Source organism: Mytilus edulis, chromosome 10 (assembly GCF_963676685.1).
Source record: "Mytilus edulis chromosome 10, xbMytEdul2.2, whole genome shotgun sequence".
Classification (NCBI taxonomy): Eukaryota; Metazoa; Mollusca; class Bivalvia; order Mytilida; family Mytilidae; genus Mytilus; species Mytilus edulis.
In genome coordinates, this window is record NC_092353.1 from 70,106,603 (window position 1) to 70,125,855 (window position 19,253).

Consider the following 19,253-nt stretch of genomic DNA (forward strand, 5'->3'; position numbering starts at 1 on the left):
ACTAAATCTATCTATGACTTTCCATTTGAAGAAATTTCCCTTTTTTGTCTTCAATAGGACAATTAAGACTATAGTGGAAATAACTATACTACAAAATGTAATAACGATCATTGGTATACCAACTTCTTTTGGTGTTGAGTAAACATTATGAGTGTCATTCATCAATTTGTTTCTGTGCATCGTTCTTCAGCTATCGATTTTTTTTTCGTACAATATGATCGATTGTCTTGTATATGAAAAGTAATAAAAAATGGTTCTTTCACTGCCTTCACAGATATCCGGGTTTAATATGAGTGCGTAGATATGTTAAATAAAGGTTTAACGAATACAATGGTGCGATGTTAACATGTTTGACTTCACCTTATAATATAGCCTGTTGGGCGTGGTTATGTCTTATCGTATCAGATCAGTATCTCCTAATTTAATGTGATTGGTAAATATGGATACAATTTTAGGAAATCATGACACGCTAAAACATAGAAAATGCATTAGCTATAATATAATGTACGTGTTTGTGTTTAAAATATGAAAAGTTCGAAATCTACAAGAGTTATTACCTAATCATAATAATTATACCTATTTTTTTTCATACTATATGTTAAAATTAAGGTAACCGATTGAATGATGTATATTTGTCTTTTTTTTTCAAAATTAAGTATCATGTATTTCTTTGTGTTCTGGGCTAACCAGAAAAGTACTTCATTCCTTTAGAGAAACCTATTGATATAGAAAAAAGAAGATGTGGTATGATTGCCAATGAAATAACTGTCCACTAGAGACCAAAATAACACAGACATTAACAACTACAGGTCACCGTACGGCCTTCAATAAGGAGCAAAGCCCATACCGCATAGTCAGCTATAAAAATCCCCGATAAGACAATGTAAAACAATTCAAACGAGAAAACTTACGGCCTTATTTATATAAAAAAAAATGAACGAAAAGCAAATATGTAACACATGAACAAACGACAACCACTGAATTACAGGCTCCTAACTTGGGACAGGCACATACATAAATAATGTGGCGAGGTTAAACATGTTAGCGGGATCCCAACCCCAACCCCCTAACCTGGGACAGTGGTAGAACAGTACAACATAAGCACGAACTATAAAAATCAGTTAAAAAAGGCTTAACTCATCAGATGGACAAAAATACAAGTGAACGTGGACGGGTACTTATACATCCCGACACAAAAAGACAAAATGAACAGATATGAGAGTACTCGCAGTTATCTGATAGCTATTTCAAAGCCACTAACAACTAATAAAAAATCATGCATCTAAGACTAAACGATTAATCCGTACACATCCAACATCCAATGGATATAGTGTAAAGACGTCATAAACAACCAGAGAAAAACATGACCTTGTGCAATGCAAAGTTACCTATTAAGGTCGTTTGTTATAAGTCAACATACATTCTTTCCAATGCGTTTTAAAACATTTCTTTAGAGAAACCTATTAAGGTTGTTTGTTATAAGTCAGCATAAACTCCTTCTAATTCGTTTCAGAATGTTTCTTTCAATTTCACTACATATAATCATAATTTCACTACATGTAAGACAATATTAAGTGTCTTCATAGTTAATTATTATAACGTCTCTTGTGAAATTATAAATCAATATGAAGAGAATTTTGATGACTTATTTTACATTCAGCAGTGACAATGCATATTGAATTATTGAAATTGAACCGTTAGCAGTTGCCCTGTTTGTATTGTCAATTGACGTTTCTATTTGTTGTCATATACATTCATTGTTTTAATTTTTCAAGCCTCTCATTGACTTCACATACGTATTCAAAAATGTGTTTTCTAAAATTGTTAATGGTACCGTGCGTTGTTGTAATTAATAAATGATAAATGTCGACAACTAAAAAGAAATTTAAATTGAGAGTTTTGTTGGGCTGTTTGATATAAGAAATCATATTACGATATGTAATGTTTCTAGTTCGGTTAATGATGTATTGCAGTTACACTTAATTTCAGTTTGTATCGTAAATAGTAATTTTAACATCAAACTGTTCATCATGATTCGTAGCAAGAATAAAACCTACCTAATGGTAAGGCTCTAATTATTGTTTAGTTGTACAAAATAACGTTCTTAGCTTTTTCAAAATCACATTTAATTGTGAGTTTTGTTTGGCTATTCGAAATAAGAAATCGTATTAAGATATGTAATTTTTCTAGTGACCGGTTATTGATATGTTGCAGTTACACCTTATTTTAGTCTTTATCGTAAATAGTAATGTTAACACCAAACTATTCATCATGATTCGAAGCAATAATAAGACCAATCAAATGGTAAAGATCTAATTATTGGTTTGTATTGTACAAAATATCAATATTTATCTTTTCCAAAAGCATATTTAATTGTGAGTTTTGTTTGGCTATTCGAAAAAAGAAATCGTATTAATTTATGTATTATTGTTATTACAGGTTATTGATATGTTGCATCTACACTTACTTTCAGTCTTTATCGTAATTATTAATGTTGATATATCAAACTATTCATCACATTTCGTTATTACAAGATTCATCCAATGGTAAAGATCTAATATTGTTATAGTTCTTCAAAATGCAGTTTTATTTTATCCAAAAAAACAAGATTGATCAGTATTCCTGCTCCCTAATACCTTTATTAAATAAAGAGTAATTTTTCTTTTTGATGTAGTTTTTTATTATAAATATGCAAATGCAATGCTGTGATGGAATTGGTTTCTTTGTGTAATCACATGGTAATTATTGTATTTATTTATGTTGGCCTGATTTGTGTTGTGTGGCCTGATAGTTGTTTACAGAATAATCTTAGAACTGTTCAGTTTAGAAATCTCTGGAACAATTACAGAATGATTGGAACTTTCCAGAATGATCCTAATAAAAGATGCGTAATATAAACTTTTACATTTTACTAGAAACTTCTGTTGTAACTTTCTAGGATGTTCCATTATAGACTGTTCTAGAATCTTCCATGACAACTATATATATACAGACACTAAAGTTAAACACTTACTCTTGGACTTAGACTTAGACATTGATAGACATTAATATTCATAGCATTTGGATTGACACTTTTATTCTACAAACAACATCATACTGGATTGTGACCGTAGTAGTGAACGTAATATGCAGATTGGATTCCGAAAGATATCCGGATACAGATAAAGATAAAAGATTGGACTCATATTTTGACAGTTAAGTTGACAGTAATATTTGTGTTATACTTCTTGTAAATTTTTGTATAATAAATATTGTTAAATTTTACTATTGATTTGTGTCTTTTGTTGGCTTCAATTTAAAGGCGATTTCTGGCCGTAACATTTGTTTTGATACCGTAACAAAGAATTTTAAGTTGAGTTGTCTCATTGGCACTCACACCACATCTTCCTATATCTATCATTGTGCCAAAATCACTCATTCAAACTAGGCACACACAAAAAAAAAAAAAGAATACTGTCAAGACTGTTGAAAAAATTAAAAAGAAAGAAATAAGGGAAAATATAGATTTCGAAAGTGTGAAAATGTTTAAAGAATACATGTGTAGTTTAAACTTTTTATCAAATTTTGTAACATTTCTAAATGTATTGATATATATATATATAACATAACAAACTAATCATTTTACCAGTGATTATGAAAGCAGAAAGTTGTTTGGTTGTTTATAAAGATGTCATCTCTTTTTAAAGTCTATAGTTTGTCTGCATATGTACATATTAAATGAAAACCTGCACGATATATTCGAGCGCTGGAACAGGAACATGCGCGCTAATAGGGTCATTTCATCTCTAAGAACACATTGTTACCACCAGAGACATGGACACAATTGAAAATCCTTTTCTAAAAGGTGCAACGTACAACAAACGTATTATAAGTGAATAGGTAACGAATAGGTAACAGGGAATTAACTGAGCGCTGGAACGGGTACATGCGCAGTAAAAGGGTCATTTCATTTGTAAGAACACATTGTTACCACCAGAGACATGAACACAATTAAAAACGATTTATTTCAAGGTGCAACGAATATCCTGTGCATTAAAAGCGAATAAGGAACGAATAAGTAACAGGGTCTTATCCGAGCGCTGGAACGGGTACCTACGCGCTAATAGGGATATTTCATCTATACGAACACATTATTACCACCAGAGATATGAACACAATTGAAAATCCTTTTCTAAAAGGTGCAACGTACAACAAACGTATTAAAAGCGAATAAGTAACGAATACTTAACAGGGTATTATCCGAGCGCTGGAACGGGTACATATGCGCTTATAGAGTTATATCACCTCAAAGAACCTAAATCTACCACCAGAGACAACAAAACAATTGAAAATCATGTTTTAAAAGGTACAACGTATGATACACGTATTATATGCGAATTATAAGCGAGTGATGGAACGAATTAAACAAGGTAATAGCATGCTCCGAAACGATGTACACCCTGCTAACATGTTTAACCCCACCACATTATGTTAGTATGTGCCTGTCCCTAGACAAGAGCCTGAAATTAAATAGTTATCGTTTGTTTTTGTGTTACATATTTGTTTTCCGTTTATTTATTTGTATATCAAATACGGCCGTTAGTTTTGTTGTTTGAATTGTTTGAAATTGTCATGTCAGGGCCTTTTATTGGTGACTACACGGTGTGGGCTATGCTCATTGTTGAAGGCCGTACATTGACCTATAGTTGATAGTTTCTGTGTCATTTTGGTCTATTGTAGGGTGTTGTCTCATTGCCAATCATACCACATCTTTTTTTTATGAAAGCGCTAACACGATGAGTTCATCCCTTCGAACCAAGATCCATCTTCAAACATACGGACATAAAGCAGTTAAAAGGTAGAACGTATAAAAATCAAATAAGGAACAAATGAGTATCGAACATAAAGTAAAAGGATCGGTTGAGCACAAACACATATAAATAGGTCATCAAAAGATCATATTACCTCAACAAATTTAGAACTATTACCAGATATAAGAGTATAAACAATTAAAAAGGGGGAAGGATATTAAAAATAGAACAAGTAACGAATAAGGAATAGGAAATAAGTAACGAATAGGTAACGATAGGGAATAGGGAATAAGTAACGAATAGGTAACGAATAAGGAATAGGGAATAGGTAACGAATAGGTAACGAATAGGGAAAAGGGAATAGGTAACGAATATGTAACGAATAGGGAATAGGGAATAGGTAACGAATAGGGAATAGGGAATAAGTAACCAACTTGACGTCCATAGTTTTGAATGTTATCTCGTATCATCGTCATATGCCGAGAGTAAAAATTCATCACATGTACTTATTTTCCAAAGTATCAACGATAAAGTTTCAATTCATACAGGCAAGCTAAAATACGAGTGTTCAAACCTATCAAATATCAACGACTCAAACTAATAAAAAAAAATAAAAAAACACGAGAACAATTAATTAACCGGAAATGTGTACCAATGCAAAAAATAGATTTTGAGTTGATTTTAAAAGAGAGTTTGCGATAGTGAAGGCTTCATGATTTGGCCATCTTAAAAAGATTGGATACGAGTTTTTGATATTAATTTGATAAAAGAAGATGTGATATGAGTTCCAATGAGACAACTATTCATCCAAGTCACAATTTTTAAAATAAACCATAATTAAAGGTCAAAGTTCGATCTTTAACACAGAGCCGTGCATTAAACCAAACAGCAAGATATAACAATGTATAAAGGGCCCCAAAAAGAGAAGTGTAAAACTATATTTAAATCAGAAAACCAACGGTTTAATCCATATATAAACGAGAACGAGAAACACTTATAATCCACACCAACAAACGACAACCACTGAGATTCAGATTCTTGACTTAGAACAGGTGCAAACAGATGCAATAGGTACCAACCTTCATGCACCCTTATCTTAAACAATAGTGTATCATTATAACATAGAAAGACACACTCGAAAATGACAACTGTAATGCCCTTACTCAATCAAAAGACATATTAACACATGTGAACATACACTGATAGAAAAAAATAGAAAACAGGTATAATTCTAGCTGTCCATTTTTTTGTCTAAAATTATTCCAGCAGGTCTCGTGTATGGATTATTTGTCTTTAAGTTTTCAAAGATTCTATTTTCGCTTTCTCTTAGTGTCTTGCCTATGAAGAAGCTTTATGCACCAAGGGTTTCGATTTAATTTACGTTTGATGATTGCCATTGACAGCATTACAATTGCAATCATGGCTTAGTTTCTCCTTTTAGAAAATACGTGTCAACATTGCTTACGAATGTATGCTATCGTCTGACCACAATTCTTTGAATTTTTCCTCGATTAAAGTGGTACACTACAGGGCGACAACTCTGTAAACATCAGCTGAACGTTTTAAATACGTTCTATTGATAAGGATTTTTTTCGATAACGTCTGTGGTTGGCTGGTGGACGTTTCGTCCCCGATGATATCACCAGCCCAGTAGTAATCACTTCAATGTCGACATGAATATCAATTATATTGACATTTTATAAATTTCTTGTTAACAATTAACAAAATTATGAATTTTTCGAACTAAGGATGTTCTAATCTCAGGCATAGATTACCTTTGCCTTATTTGGCATAACGTTTGGGAATTTTAGGTCCTCGATGATCCTCAACTCTGTAAAGCAAATATTTTTTCAAAATGTTATGAAAATTAAACGAGCCAAATTAAGTCAAGTCAAGGTGTTTGGTATCAAGCGAAACACTTATATCTGCATGACATGACCACAATAACCAATGCCATAGTGGAAATAAAACTGATCACTTTCATAGTTGATTCTTTTTGCTTGGGCTTTCATTTGGTGGAGGTGGGGGATGTAGGGGGGGGGTAGGTTGTCAATCTTTGTTTTGTGGTTTGGTGCAACATTGATATGTCCGTTCTATGTTGTTTTCCAAAGATAAAGAAAAATCATCTTTTACAATTTTATTACATCAAGTACTGCAATGGCCTATATCCTCTCTACGGACACACTTTCTGAAAAACACAATACTATAAATCAACAGACACATAAATATAACTAATATCTGAATTAAAAATTGAGATCTCATGATATATATTTGTATAGGTTAGAAAATATTTGTCAACAAGTGAATCTGCTCACTAATGATACAATCGCCCGCTTAAAGTATTCGACTACAAATATAACAGGAAGGTTTAAAGTGAGTTATCCGAAAACGCATCACACAGTTCAACTAACTTATATAACGACTTAACCCTAAATTCAGAAATAATATATAATAGTTCATGAGAACAGTGTGATTAAAATTTTCAACTTGGCTATCATGTGTAAAATGATACAAGTGTTCAGTAAACAGAAAGTTGTTCGGTGATGAATCTGAAAACGCCTCACATGATAAAACTGATTAATATTAACCCTAAAACAAAGTATTTTAGATATCCTGGAATTGTAATATCAGAAATTCTCGTAGTGTAGATTCACAGAAAAGTGCGATGAAATGTCGTATTTCGATTAGATGAGAGATATGGTATTTTTCATCTATTTTCTCTATATTGAGATTTTCTGTTCTCTGTTGGTGTATTTGTAACGATGGACTTCCATGTGTCAGGGTATTGGCTAGCAAATACCATGGCAGATTGGAAGTACAAATGTCTCAAAATAAAGTAACTTCAAAAGACCTCAGCTAGACTTTTCATATGACATGTAGGATACCTGCTTACAATACTAAAATTGAGAATGGATATGGGGAATGTGTCAAAGAGACAACAACCCGACCAAAGAACAGACAACAGCAGAAGTCCTCCAATTGGTCTTCAATTAACATTCCGAGATCGAAATGGATTAAAAAAACAATTGTTAGAATTGAAATAGCTATTTCATGCTTACAAGTGGCATTTGACAAAAACAATGGTATCGAGGTAAACCATGTTTTCCTTACCGAATGGCTTTAGAAATTTTCTTAACCAGGGTTGTGTAGCAAAAAACCCTTATACAAAGAGAGTATAAATATCTTATTTCTAAATAAGTATAGATTATCGGGTTTTCTACACATTGATATAGTAAAATATCAGCCGCGAGCCACAATGTAAACATGTTTTACGAGTGAGCGTAGCGAACGAGCTTAAAAGTTTCACATTATCATGATAACGTCGAGTGGCTGATATTTTACGATAGCTATAAGACAAAATCCCGATTATCTGTTTTTCGTTTTATTACTGGTCTTTTCCCTCTTCCTAAGACAGTTTTAAGCATGATTAAAACAAGCTTGATAACGTCTCCTCTCGCATTGTGACGTCACTGATAACTTTTCCTCTCACATTGTGACGTCGCTGATAATGCCTGGTCTCGTTTTGAAGCCTTTCTACGATTACTACGGAGTGACAGAACAGGGTGATATACAGTCCTTGGATGGTGTAAACTTTCCACTAACACCATACACCATTACACCATACACCATACACCTTTACACCATACACTTTGTACCATTACACCATACACGTTACACTTCTGCACCATACACCTTACACATACACCATGCACCATTACCCATTATGCAATTAAATTTCAAATATTAAGATTATTATTATTGTTTATTTTTAAAGTCCGAAAAAGTTAAATAAAAAGAACTTTGTTTTCAACTAATGAACTGTCGCACAACATTCATTCACACCATTCCCGATCGCACGTTACACAATCACACCATACCTCATACACCATTACACCATTCCCCTTACACCATACACCATAGCACCATACACCTTACACCATAAGCCATAAGCCATACACCATTACACCATACACGTTTTTTTGGGAAGTTTACACCATCCAAGGGCTGTAGGCGTAGGGAAGGACAATAAAACCTTATATATGTGTATCAAATGTCAGGCGATTGTAACCTATTTGTGACTTGTACTAAAGTTTCCATGATGCATGATGATGTCGTTGCTATATATTAATATTGTTAAGGCAATATAATATTTCCAATTAAAGGCTAAACGAAGGAGTATACTTACTAGTTTATACTCGCATATGTAGCGATTAGTAGAGGTACAGGGTAATCGATCCCAAGCCCATAAACCGGAGAGGTTCACAATGTTCACACAGACTTCTGTACCAAAGCCAAAGGCTGAAATAATTTACCGAACATTAATTTTGAATTTCGTATTAAATAACGCAAAAGGGATAATTTCAATTGTTTGATACCATTTTAAGAGTTAAATCGGATTGTGATTGTATTAGAAAAAGTTAAAAAAAAAACAAATATGCAAAACGATCGTCAAACCCATTAGTCTAAAAACAAACTTTAGTAATTGTTGTTTGGAGTGGGCAAAGGCTCCGTGTTGAAGATAGTAATTTGACAAATGATAGTTTATATTTACAAATTGTGACTTGGCTGGAGAGCTTTTTCATTGACATTTATATCCATCTTCTTTTATCTATTCACAATGCAATGAAAAAAAACGGAATTATACTAAGAGAAAACAAAAGTAAACGAAATACAACATATAAAAACAAGCGATGATGTCAGGTGCTCTGGAAGGGTAAGGAGATTCCACCCAACTAGTGGCACATGTTGGTTGTAAATGTAAGTACAAATCCGTAGTTCAGTGCAATTAGGTAGATCACATTCGAAAAATAACTACTCGTTTTTATTCTTTTATCTTGTTATCGACCAAATGAGAAAGTGCTGAACACTATTAATCTATTAATTTTTCCCAACCTTTTTATACACATATATTGTTGAATACAATGTACTGTCCTGTAGATGACGAAGTTTTTTGTGTTTTTTTTTTTTTTGCTGTCTCATCGACTTTTGGTGTATATACTTTTGCTAAATTATCATAAAATTTACATAATCCAAATGGAAGCTCATTAAATGAAAAGGGACCATTTTCTATGGCAAATGTAAAGGTTCCATCGTTGTCAATATCATTTGCACCAGTCCATATAGGTAAATCATCGGCTGTAAAGAATTAAATGTAAATGAGCTTCATCATGTTCATCGAAAATCAGTAGATAAAGGAAGAAAGGTATAGAAATAAATATGCGACGTCAAACTGTGACATATATCGGTAAAAGATGCATTTTTCGACTGATTTTTTTATCATTCAAACTGATTTAACTTGAAAACGAGTTCATGGACCTCTCTGTTTTTTAAATGACGTTTGTTTTGATAACGTCATAATATATGTTGTACAAATTTTCTTGAAAAAAGACAATAATGCAATTTGAATGCTAAATATTCATCAAAAGCCCCTTATTTGGTCAAAAAATTACTGCAAATTTAACAGTTTTCATACATATTCTTAAATATCTGAAAACTTGACTAAGGTTCAAGGTATTCAGATAAACAAAACAAATTTGGCATTAAACAAGTTACCATGGCAACAATACATGACTTGATTGCATATTTTCTAAAATTTTATAATTTTCGTCGTTTTTATCAAACTTTAAGTATATTTTAGATTGAAAAAGTATGTGCGCACCTATGAAACAGCTTTATATTTGGTGAGATTATGTCAAAAGTTACAATAAAGCCTTTGTTAAATTATTTTATTGTTTCTTGGCAGCGCACGAGGTTTCCACAGCGAAAATAAAGATCGAAACTGCTTACATGTACATTCTATATTTTTAATCGTTTTTGTGAATAACAGTAAATATTATGAAGTAATTTTGACTTCATCAGATAATAAACTTTATTGGTTTTTTTTTTATATTTCTTGACCTTATGTATTTCTAAACATTATGTGCCAATTTTAAATAGTTATCAAACATTTATTTTCTTGTGCCAAAACCAGGTCTGAATGCCCCTACAGATTTGTACATGAAATTTTCAATATTGGATCAAACGTTATCGTATTCAAGATAGAAAGGTATGAACATTAATACCGACTTTGATGAAGATATTAAGTCCTTAAAACTTGATAAACTAAATCCCTAGTTTGTCATATTCATGACTAGAATTTTCAAAGAAACAAGATAAATCAATTATGTTGAGGTTGTAATTAACAAACATAAGAGTAACATCTATGTGAACTGTTATAATCTTTGCCGCATCTAGCTAGGTAAATTATTTGTATGAAAAAATGGATTAAACCTGATTTTATAGCTAGGACAAGATTATAATCATAATTTATAGTATTTTCAAGTTGTAACCAGTTTTTGTAAACCTTCTTTAGTTTTTCAAGATGTGACCAATTGAAACTAGATATATCAGTTGTTTTATCTTACGTTTTGGTAAGTCTTTAGGAAAAAATAATATTGTATCGTTAAACGAAAGCCTTTTTAGGACCTAACAAAAATATTAATCAAAGTCGAAATCACGATTTAAATCGTTATCATGAAATACAAAATTGTTTTCACAGAATAAAATAGTCATCATAAATTTTTGGAGCTAGTTACAACATCTTTAATATTTGTAAAACTTTATAACTAATCAAATTCGTTGTCACATTTTTCGAAACGAATTTAATTATTTTGTTATCACAGTTGGTTCTTTTTATTATGTAATTCATGATTACGGAAAAACTTCATTTAAAAATAATTAATAATACATTCTCAACTTACGAATATTAAATTCATTTTGAACAGCATTGGCTTCTTGTGCAGTGTTCGGTCTCCACAGGTAGGCACCATCTGTCGAGGCACAATTATCCTTAAATTAAATAAATAGTTATCAAAGGTACCAGGATTATAATTTAGTACGCCAGACGCACGTTCCGTCTACATAAGACTCATCATTGACGCTCATATCAAAATATCATAAAGCCAAACAAGTACAAAGTTGAAGAGCATTGGGGATCAAAAATCCAAAAAGTTGTGCCAAATACGGTTAAGGTTATCTATGCCTAGGATAAGAAAATCCTTAGTTTTTCGAAAAATTAAAAGTTTTGTTAACAGCAAATTTATAAAAATGACCACATTATTGATATTCATGTCAACACCGAAGTGTTGACTACTGGGCTGGTGATACCCGCGGGGACAAAACGTCCACCAGCAGTGGCATCGACCCAGTGGTGTGAATAGTTATCAAAGGTACAAGAATTATAATTTAGTACACCAGACGCGCGTTTCGTCTACATAATACTCATCAGTGACGCTCATATCAAAATATTATAAAGCCAAACAAGTACAAAGTTGAAGAGCATTGGGGATACAAAATCCAAAAAGTTGTGCCAAATACGTAGATGACATTCCTATCATATTTACATTTCGTTCATTTTCGCAGATTTCGTGGGTATAGATGAACCACGAAAAAAAATCTTCAACGAATGACAAATTTTCTATAAACCTGTATATAGATATAAAATGAGGTGTGAGTGCCAATGAGATAACTCTCCATCCAAGTCACAATTTATAAAAGTAAACCATTATAGGTCAAAGTACGGTCGTCAACTCAGTGCCTTGGCTCACACCTAACAGCAATTTCTAATCGGCCCCAAGCAACTTCTAGTGTTAAACCAAATGGTCAAATATATATATATATAAATATTGAGAAGCGAGAAACACTTAAGAACCGAATCATCAAACGACAACTACTGAACATCTGGTTCCTAATTTAGGACAGGTACAAACAATTGCAGCGGATTTAAACGTTTAAATGGTACCGCACCATTACCTTCATCTGAACCAATAGGTGAGTATTACAACATAGAAAGACACACTATAAAATATCTATTGAAATGGCTTTACTCAATCAAAAGATGTAGTAACACAAATGAACACACACAGAACAAATTAATTTTATCTATGCTACAATAAAAATACAAAAGAATTATAATAAGGGATGAATAATAAATCAAAAGTTTAATGTTTAAAAATTTCAGAAAAACTTCAAACCTGAAAACAATCAGCCATTTGCAATAATTTTATACACAGCTAAATGAAAATAATTTTGTTGTTACTTCTTTTGTCTGTATTACCTTCCGTTTAGGACCACCAATATTTTTTTTTGTATAGCAACAAAACTATCCTGAAAATTGGTACACGTGGGGTGAATATATATCAACAATAAAACTATAAAATTGGTGCTCGATAACACTTCGTGTTCTTTATGTATAAGTGCCAGAGGTGTGATGTGTATACAGTATAAAAGGAGAAAGAAAATAATATCGATGTTCAAAGTACGAAGAAGTGACATTATATTAATTCCAAACACTTAACAAAGCTAGTATATTGGCCAGATGTATGTATGCTATATTTTTCTCTAATTCACGAAAACCGAATTTTGACTCCGGGCTCTTTTAATTGTTTTGACAAGTTTCCACTGTGCTAGGATATTCTGATATTCAGGCAATAAAGGGGCAACCATAAGAAGCTAAATCAAATATATAATCGGTGCAATGTTGGGGGAGCGGAGGTTAACTGTTTATTTTGCGGATAGAGTCGTGTATAGAAACAGTAAATATTCGCTTAAATTTTGAATTTGCTTATTTTCTTAGCTCTTGCTTGACCGGTTTACAGGATATTCTACCACAGAGAAGGTAACCTGTCGAAAATATTAATTTCCGGGGTCAAAAGTCGGTAATATGAAAAAGGTCTGTGGGGAGTCAGAATTACACCAAAGACCCTTCAGTTAGTTGGTTGTACTAGTACTATTACAATCTATTATCAACATATAATTGTTGATTCAGATAAAATTCTGTCCAAATAATTCGGCATCGTTCAACACCACTTAAAGCTGGATCTGCTTACCTTTCCGGAGCACCTGAGATCAACCACAGTTTTTGGTGGGGTTCGTGTTGTTTAATCTTAAGTTTTATGTTATATCATGTGTATTTTTGTTTGTCTGTTTGTCTTTTTCATTTTTAGTTAGGGCGTTGTCAGTTTTTTTCTCGATTTATGAGTTTGACTGTCCCTCTGGTATTTTTCGTCCCTCTTTTAAAACGTCACAAGGTATTTAAATATGAAAAATTAACCGGACTCTATAAATCAAAAACAGATACAATGACATAATTATGAACACTGTAGAAAAACTTTTTAAGTCAGGAATTAGGAATTCTGAAATGTCACTTGATCAACATATTAAACATATAGTTACCTGTATTGTAATCTTATATTAATACTATCGTCTGCTTACAGATTAAGTAATGTATTGTTTATTGTTTATGGTTTTTGATTCTTGTTTGTTTTCAAAGAAACAGACACAGTCTTGCAAATGGGGATTCACTAACAAACTCACCGCAGCTGTATTCCAGGTAACTCGATTAGCACCACTAGTGTAATAACAATTAGCACTACTTGGTTGGTTTGATAATAGCTTGAACCCGTTTGGGCAAGTTTCTGGAACACATGGCGCTTTTAAAACTAAAAAAGAATACAATTTTAATACAATCGAATTTAGTTCATAAAAAAGATAAAGCGATGGCGTAATTACAATAACGTTATAAAAGGAGCCCCATGTTTAGTCGATGCCACTGCTGGTGGACGTTTTGCGTCCGAGGGTTCCACCAGCCCAGTAGTCAGAACTTCTGTGTTCATATGAATATCAATTATAAGGTCATTTTTATAAATTTCCTGTTACAAAACTTTAAACTCTAATTAATTGCTTGGAAAATTAAAAAAGTCTTTGTTGGTTGTACAAAACGCCATCATTGTCGATGTTGAGTACAAACTAATTCAGAAATGGGAATGAAAAACTGTTCCAGGCTTCTTTTTTCCCCAAAAATCTATGTCTGTGAGTTTCCTTTACATTTCATTCGATTTGATATACAGTGACAAAATCTATCGCCTGATTTATTTGTCTACTTACATTTGCAACATGGTCGTTCATTGCAGCATTTTCCGTTATACGTCCATTCAGACCCGAAAGTCTCATTACATGGAACACCTTTTTTTCCACATATACCGTTGGAAGAGTGGCATATCCCAGAAAGAACTGAATAGTACAGTACTCCGATACAATATAGCATGATTTACTTTGATATATACGTTAACATAATACAATAGGAATATAGATACAAAATATTTGTTTATTTCTCAAAATGATTTGCTCAACCATGTTGAATATAGGACACAAATAAGAATTTTGTATTTTTTTCAAGAAAAAGTGTATATATTATTGTTGCGCTATGATTTCTCATGAATAAAATTAACTGAATTTGCTGGAGATGCTCGTAACTCTGCGTAGAAAATTTAAAATTAGTTCTTCCTAAATACAGATTTTTTATTGTTCTTATGTCAACCTAGGAAAGTAGTGTTGAACAATTTTGTACAGATCCGTAGCTCAACAAAAAGTACTGATATTATCGTTGTAATATGAAGGTGTTTGTCCCCGAATTACTATTAAACAAATGGTAGATAATTGTGTTAACATGATAGAATATCTGTTAAGTATATAAAAAGGTTCTTACTTTGTCTGTTCGTTTGGGTTTCGAATGCAGAACTTTTGATCAGAGTGAAAGGATCGTACCTTTTATATTATGAGAGAGTCTAGCAGCTTAATCTTTAATTTTCACTACAGCGTTTTAAACATAAAGGATACTTACTGCCGCCATTTGACACATCAATTGTGCAAAAGATGAAAACAATCAAACAATAACACTTCATCATAACTCTGAAATGAAAACTCGTCTATATTAATTAAGATTCCAGGTTATTTAGAAATAAACTCATTATCCATACAGGATTGAAATTTTATATTTGCGCCAGACGCGGGTTTCGTTTACAAATGTGGAATCATTTAGAAAGACCCGTAAACCAGAAGTAAGCGCAGTGAGCCTGTATGCATTAAATGTTATATTTTGATCGCTAATTTCAAGTTCCAAAAACATGTAACAGTTTTTAAATTAAAGTCTCAACTTACCAATAAAAGGGTTTGGATGATGTGTGTTGTACGCATTTCATTTGTTATGATTTTGCTTTCAAAATATGTTAATAACGAGCATTACTTATCAAAACCACGGTAACTCCATTTTTATGTGTTAAAATCGGAAGTGGGTAATCGGACTATCAAAAATTAAAAAAAAAAATTAAATTATTTGTGTTAGGAATTGTATTGATTTGTTGGTTTTTAATTTTTGTTCTTTTTGATTTTCTATTTTGAATGCCATTATTGTAAGGACTACAATATTATTTGTCAAAAACGTGTTTGAAATTCAATATTTTATATTCAGTCAAGTTTAAGGTTAAGAAAACATCCGCAAATTTACAAATTTGGTACGCCTTATGGTCCGAGAACACAATTAATTCGTAGTGCATTTCTTTTAGAACATAAATGAAAATAAAAAAAATCCCACCTGCGCTTTCTCAAAGAAACTTTTACAGTGTGTTGTACTACTTTTGGGACAAATTATATCAAATTTATAGAAAACTTCATCGCCTCTAACTCAAAATATGGCCAATTTTATGTTTAGGGCGTCTTGAAATCTTTTGACAGCTTCCGAAGTGCTCATTTTCAACCTTTTTCAGCTGGACCAAATCACTACTTTCCTTTAAAATTCTGGACCCAAATTTTTTTACAGTGTAATTTCAACCCCCTTCTTGCAATTTGAGGCAGTGAACATGGAGAAATAAATTTGGAAGGGGTATAAAAATTAATGGCAAGTAACCCACTGTCAACACTAGGGACTATATTTGTGAACAACGAAAATCAAGGGACGACAATGGTGGTCTCGGACCTAATAGGGTAGAAAGAGTAGACAAATCTTAAAAAAACTTGGTATGAACAAAGCTTAATGTATTATAACACTACTTACAAAGTTTCATGACAATAGGATGTATATTATAGACATTAAGTTTAGTTCTATACTCATCTTTGCGTGTAAAATTTTGACGTTAAAATTGAAAAATTTCAACTATCAACATTTGGGGCTTTAAAAATTTAAATATTGCAAAAAAATACTTGTTAAATGCCTTAATATATAACTTATCATGTACTAAAAGCAATAGAGTACTCATTTGATTTATCAGACTTGGCATAATTATTCATAAGTCAAATTTATATGAGCCTGCGCCTAAAAATTCAGGTTTTTCAATGAAGTGGAGCCTTACATGAAGATGTAATATTTTCCAGCAATTTTAAATTTGTGAAGCTTTTTGGTTATAAATAATCCTTACATATGTATTTAAAGTACTTTAAATGGAAAGAAAAGTTACAAATAACATATCATATTAGTTTAAAAGGGTCTTAGGCCAAGTAAGACTGGAAAAAATTTAGGGTCAATTAAGGCCGTGCCACATATTTACATTTAAAAATGCATATTGAGGCTATAAAAAATAAAAATGTGTGTCTTTTTTATCATTTCTATACTCATGTGACATGATACAACAAATCTGAGCACAAAAAGACTCTTGCAAATAACTTTTCTTACAAGCAGTATGGGCTGAAACAAAGATTTTTGCCTTTTTAGGGAAAAACTTTCATGCAATTTATTCTCAACAGGCTTATATTTAAACCACTTGCTATCCTACAGAAGAAAAGAAATATAGTATGTGAAATGGAACAGGTACAATAGACATTGTAAAGTGCATTTGATACAAATTTAGTGAAGTCTCTAATATGGACATCAAATTTTATATACCAAGCTCCCCACTATTGCCTTCATCCAAACAAGGCGTTAGACAAGGGTCATTCATACAACACATTTTGCACATTTTATCTGAGACAAACTTCTTTTCTGTAGATTCAGAGTTCATAAATAAGTAAAAGAAGCAGGTAAAGGCATAGAAACACAAATATTGACACATAAAAACCTGTCAGATAGAAAGTCAGGATGCCATTTATGCATCAATATTGAAAAAGTTATAAAATGCCTATTTTGACCATAAAATGTCAAAATTGGTCGTTTTGGCAGAAATTCTATAAAATAAAAGTTTAAATCCTTTAGTTTCATGCTATTTGACAAGTTGACACCATCAAATCATTTAGGGAAGTTGCCAGAGTACAAATTCTATATTTACAGATTTCACCTCTTAGGTCCGAGAACACAATTAATTCGTAGTGCATTTCTTTTAGAACATAAATGAAAATAAAAAAAATCCCACCTGCGCTTTCTCAAAGAAACTTTTACAGTGTGTTGTACTACTTTTGGGACAAATTATATCAAATTTATAGAAAACTTCATCGCCTCTAACTCAAAATATGGCCAATTTTATGTTTAGGGCGTCTTGAAATCTTTTGACAGCTTCCGAAGTGCTCATTTTCAACCTTTTTCAGCTGGACCAAATCACTACTTTCCTTTAAAATTCTGGACCCAAATTTTTTTACAGTGTAATTTCAACCCCCTTCTTGCAATTTGAGGCAGTGAACATGGAGAAATAAATTTGGAAGGGGTATAAAAATTAATGGCAAGTAACCCACTGTCAACACTAGGGACTATATTTGTGAACAACGAAAATCAAGGGACGACAATGGTGGTCTCGGACCTTATTGTTAAATAAAACTTAAGTCCTTTTTTTATATAATCTAATATAAAGAAAAGTATATGTTGTGCAATATCAACATATAGCACTTCAGAGAAGTTGTTCTGTAACGGAAATATAACAGAACCCGAAAAGTGCTTGACAATGGACTAGCTAATTCAGAATATATATTTGTAACTAGGCTGTAAACAACAAAGCCATATGTTGTAGGCTAACGTAGTTGATTTACTCTTAAATATGACTTAATTATTATTTTTCATCGTTAGTAAAGTTTGTATTTTTAGTCTTACACATTTGACGTTTTGTTGAGTTGAAATTTATCTGATGGAATACTCTGTTATATTGAAACCTGTTTAAACCGAATCTCTTCGTAATTTAAGATATTGCTCAGTTTTAGCCGATGTTCGGTTTTATCAGATTCACAACGTTAACAGTTTGTATGACGGTGTTAACAGCATGTTTGGTTTATACAGGTTTTCGATTTATACAGGTTTTCGGTTTAACCAGTTTTCACTGTATTACCTTTTTTTTTAAATTGTATTGAACAAATTCAAATAACTAGAATATCGTTTGTACGAGAATAATTGAAAACTTACCGTAATGTGAAATAGCAGAGTCGTAGATAGAAAGATGATTTTTGAAATACAGTGGCTACTTAAATACTAAGTTAGATAAAAGGATTGGTGAATGTTCTGTGTGATTTAAAACATCGATTAGTGACATATGTTGGTTTTCTGTCTTAATATTGACTGAATAAGCAAATATTGTTAAACGTGTTACTAGCTTTAACTGTCACTAACATATTTTCAATTATTTATGGATATTGTAATTTAATCAGCAAATAGTAAAATCAAACAAAAATAAGAACTCAGAGGAAATTCAACAGAAAGGCTCTAATCAAATGACAAATTCAAAAGCTCAAACACAT

At 32.1% G+C, this 19,253-nt stretch overlaps 1 protein-coding gene across 1 annotated transcript; it reads right to left on the reverse strand.

Moving 5' to 3' along the window:
* Positions 1 to 9,059: 9,059 nt before the first annotated feature.
* Positions 9,060 to 19,011, reverse strand: LOC139492944 (uncharacterized). The gene is made up of 7 exons (XM_071281092.1): positions 18,922 to 19,011; positions 15,451 to 15,518; positions 14,715 to 14,840; positions 14,145 to 14,269; positions 11,531 to 11,618; positions 9,790 to 9,926; positions 9,060 to 9,089 (listed from the first exon to the last, which is right to left on the reverse strand). Exons 2-7 carry the CDS (start codon positions 15,512 to 15,514, stop codon positions 9,060 to 9,062), a joined length of 570 nt encoding a protein of 189 aa, XP_071137193.1. The 5' UTR covers positions 15,515 to 15,518; positions 18,922 to 19,011.
* Positions 19,012 to 19,253: the final 242 nt, after the last annotated feature.

Excerpts from the sequence above, each read along its gene's own strand:
- LOC139492944 (XM_071281092.1), bottom strand. The coding sequence starts at position 15,514 with ATGATGAAGTGTTATTGTTTGATTGTTTTCATCTTTTGCACAATTGAT. Across the intron at positions 14,270-14,714 it reads TGAACGACCATGTTGCAAAT|TTTTAAAAGCGCCATGTGTT; the intron begins GTAAGTAGACAA and ends ATTCTTTTTTAG. Across the intron at positions 9,927-11,530 it reads TCAAAATGAATTTAATATTC|CCGATGATTTACCTATATGG; the intron begins GTAAGTTGAGAA and ends AATTCTTTACAG.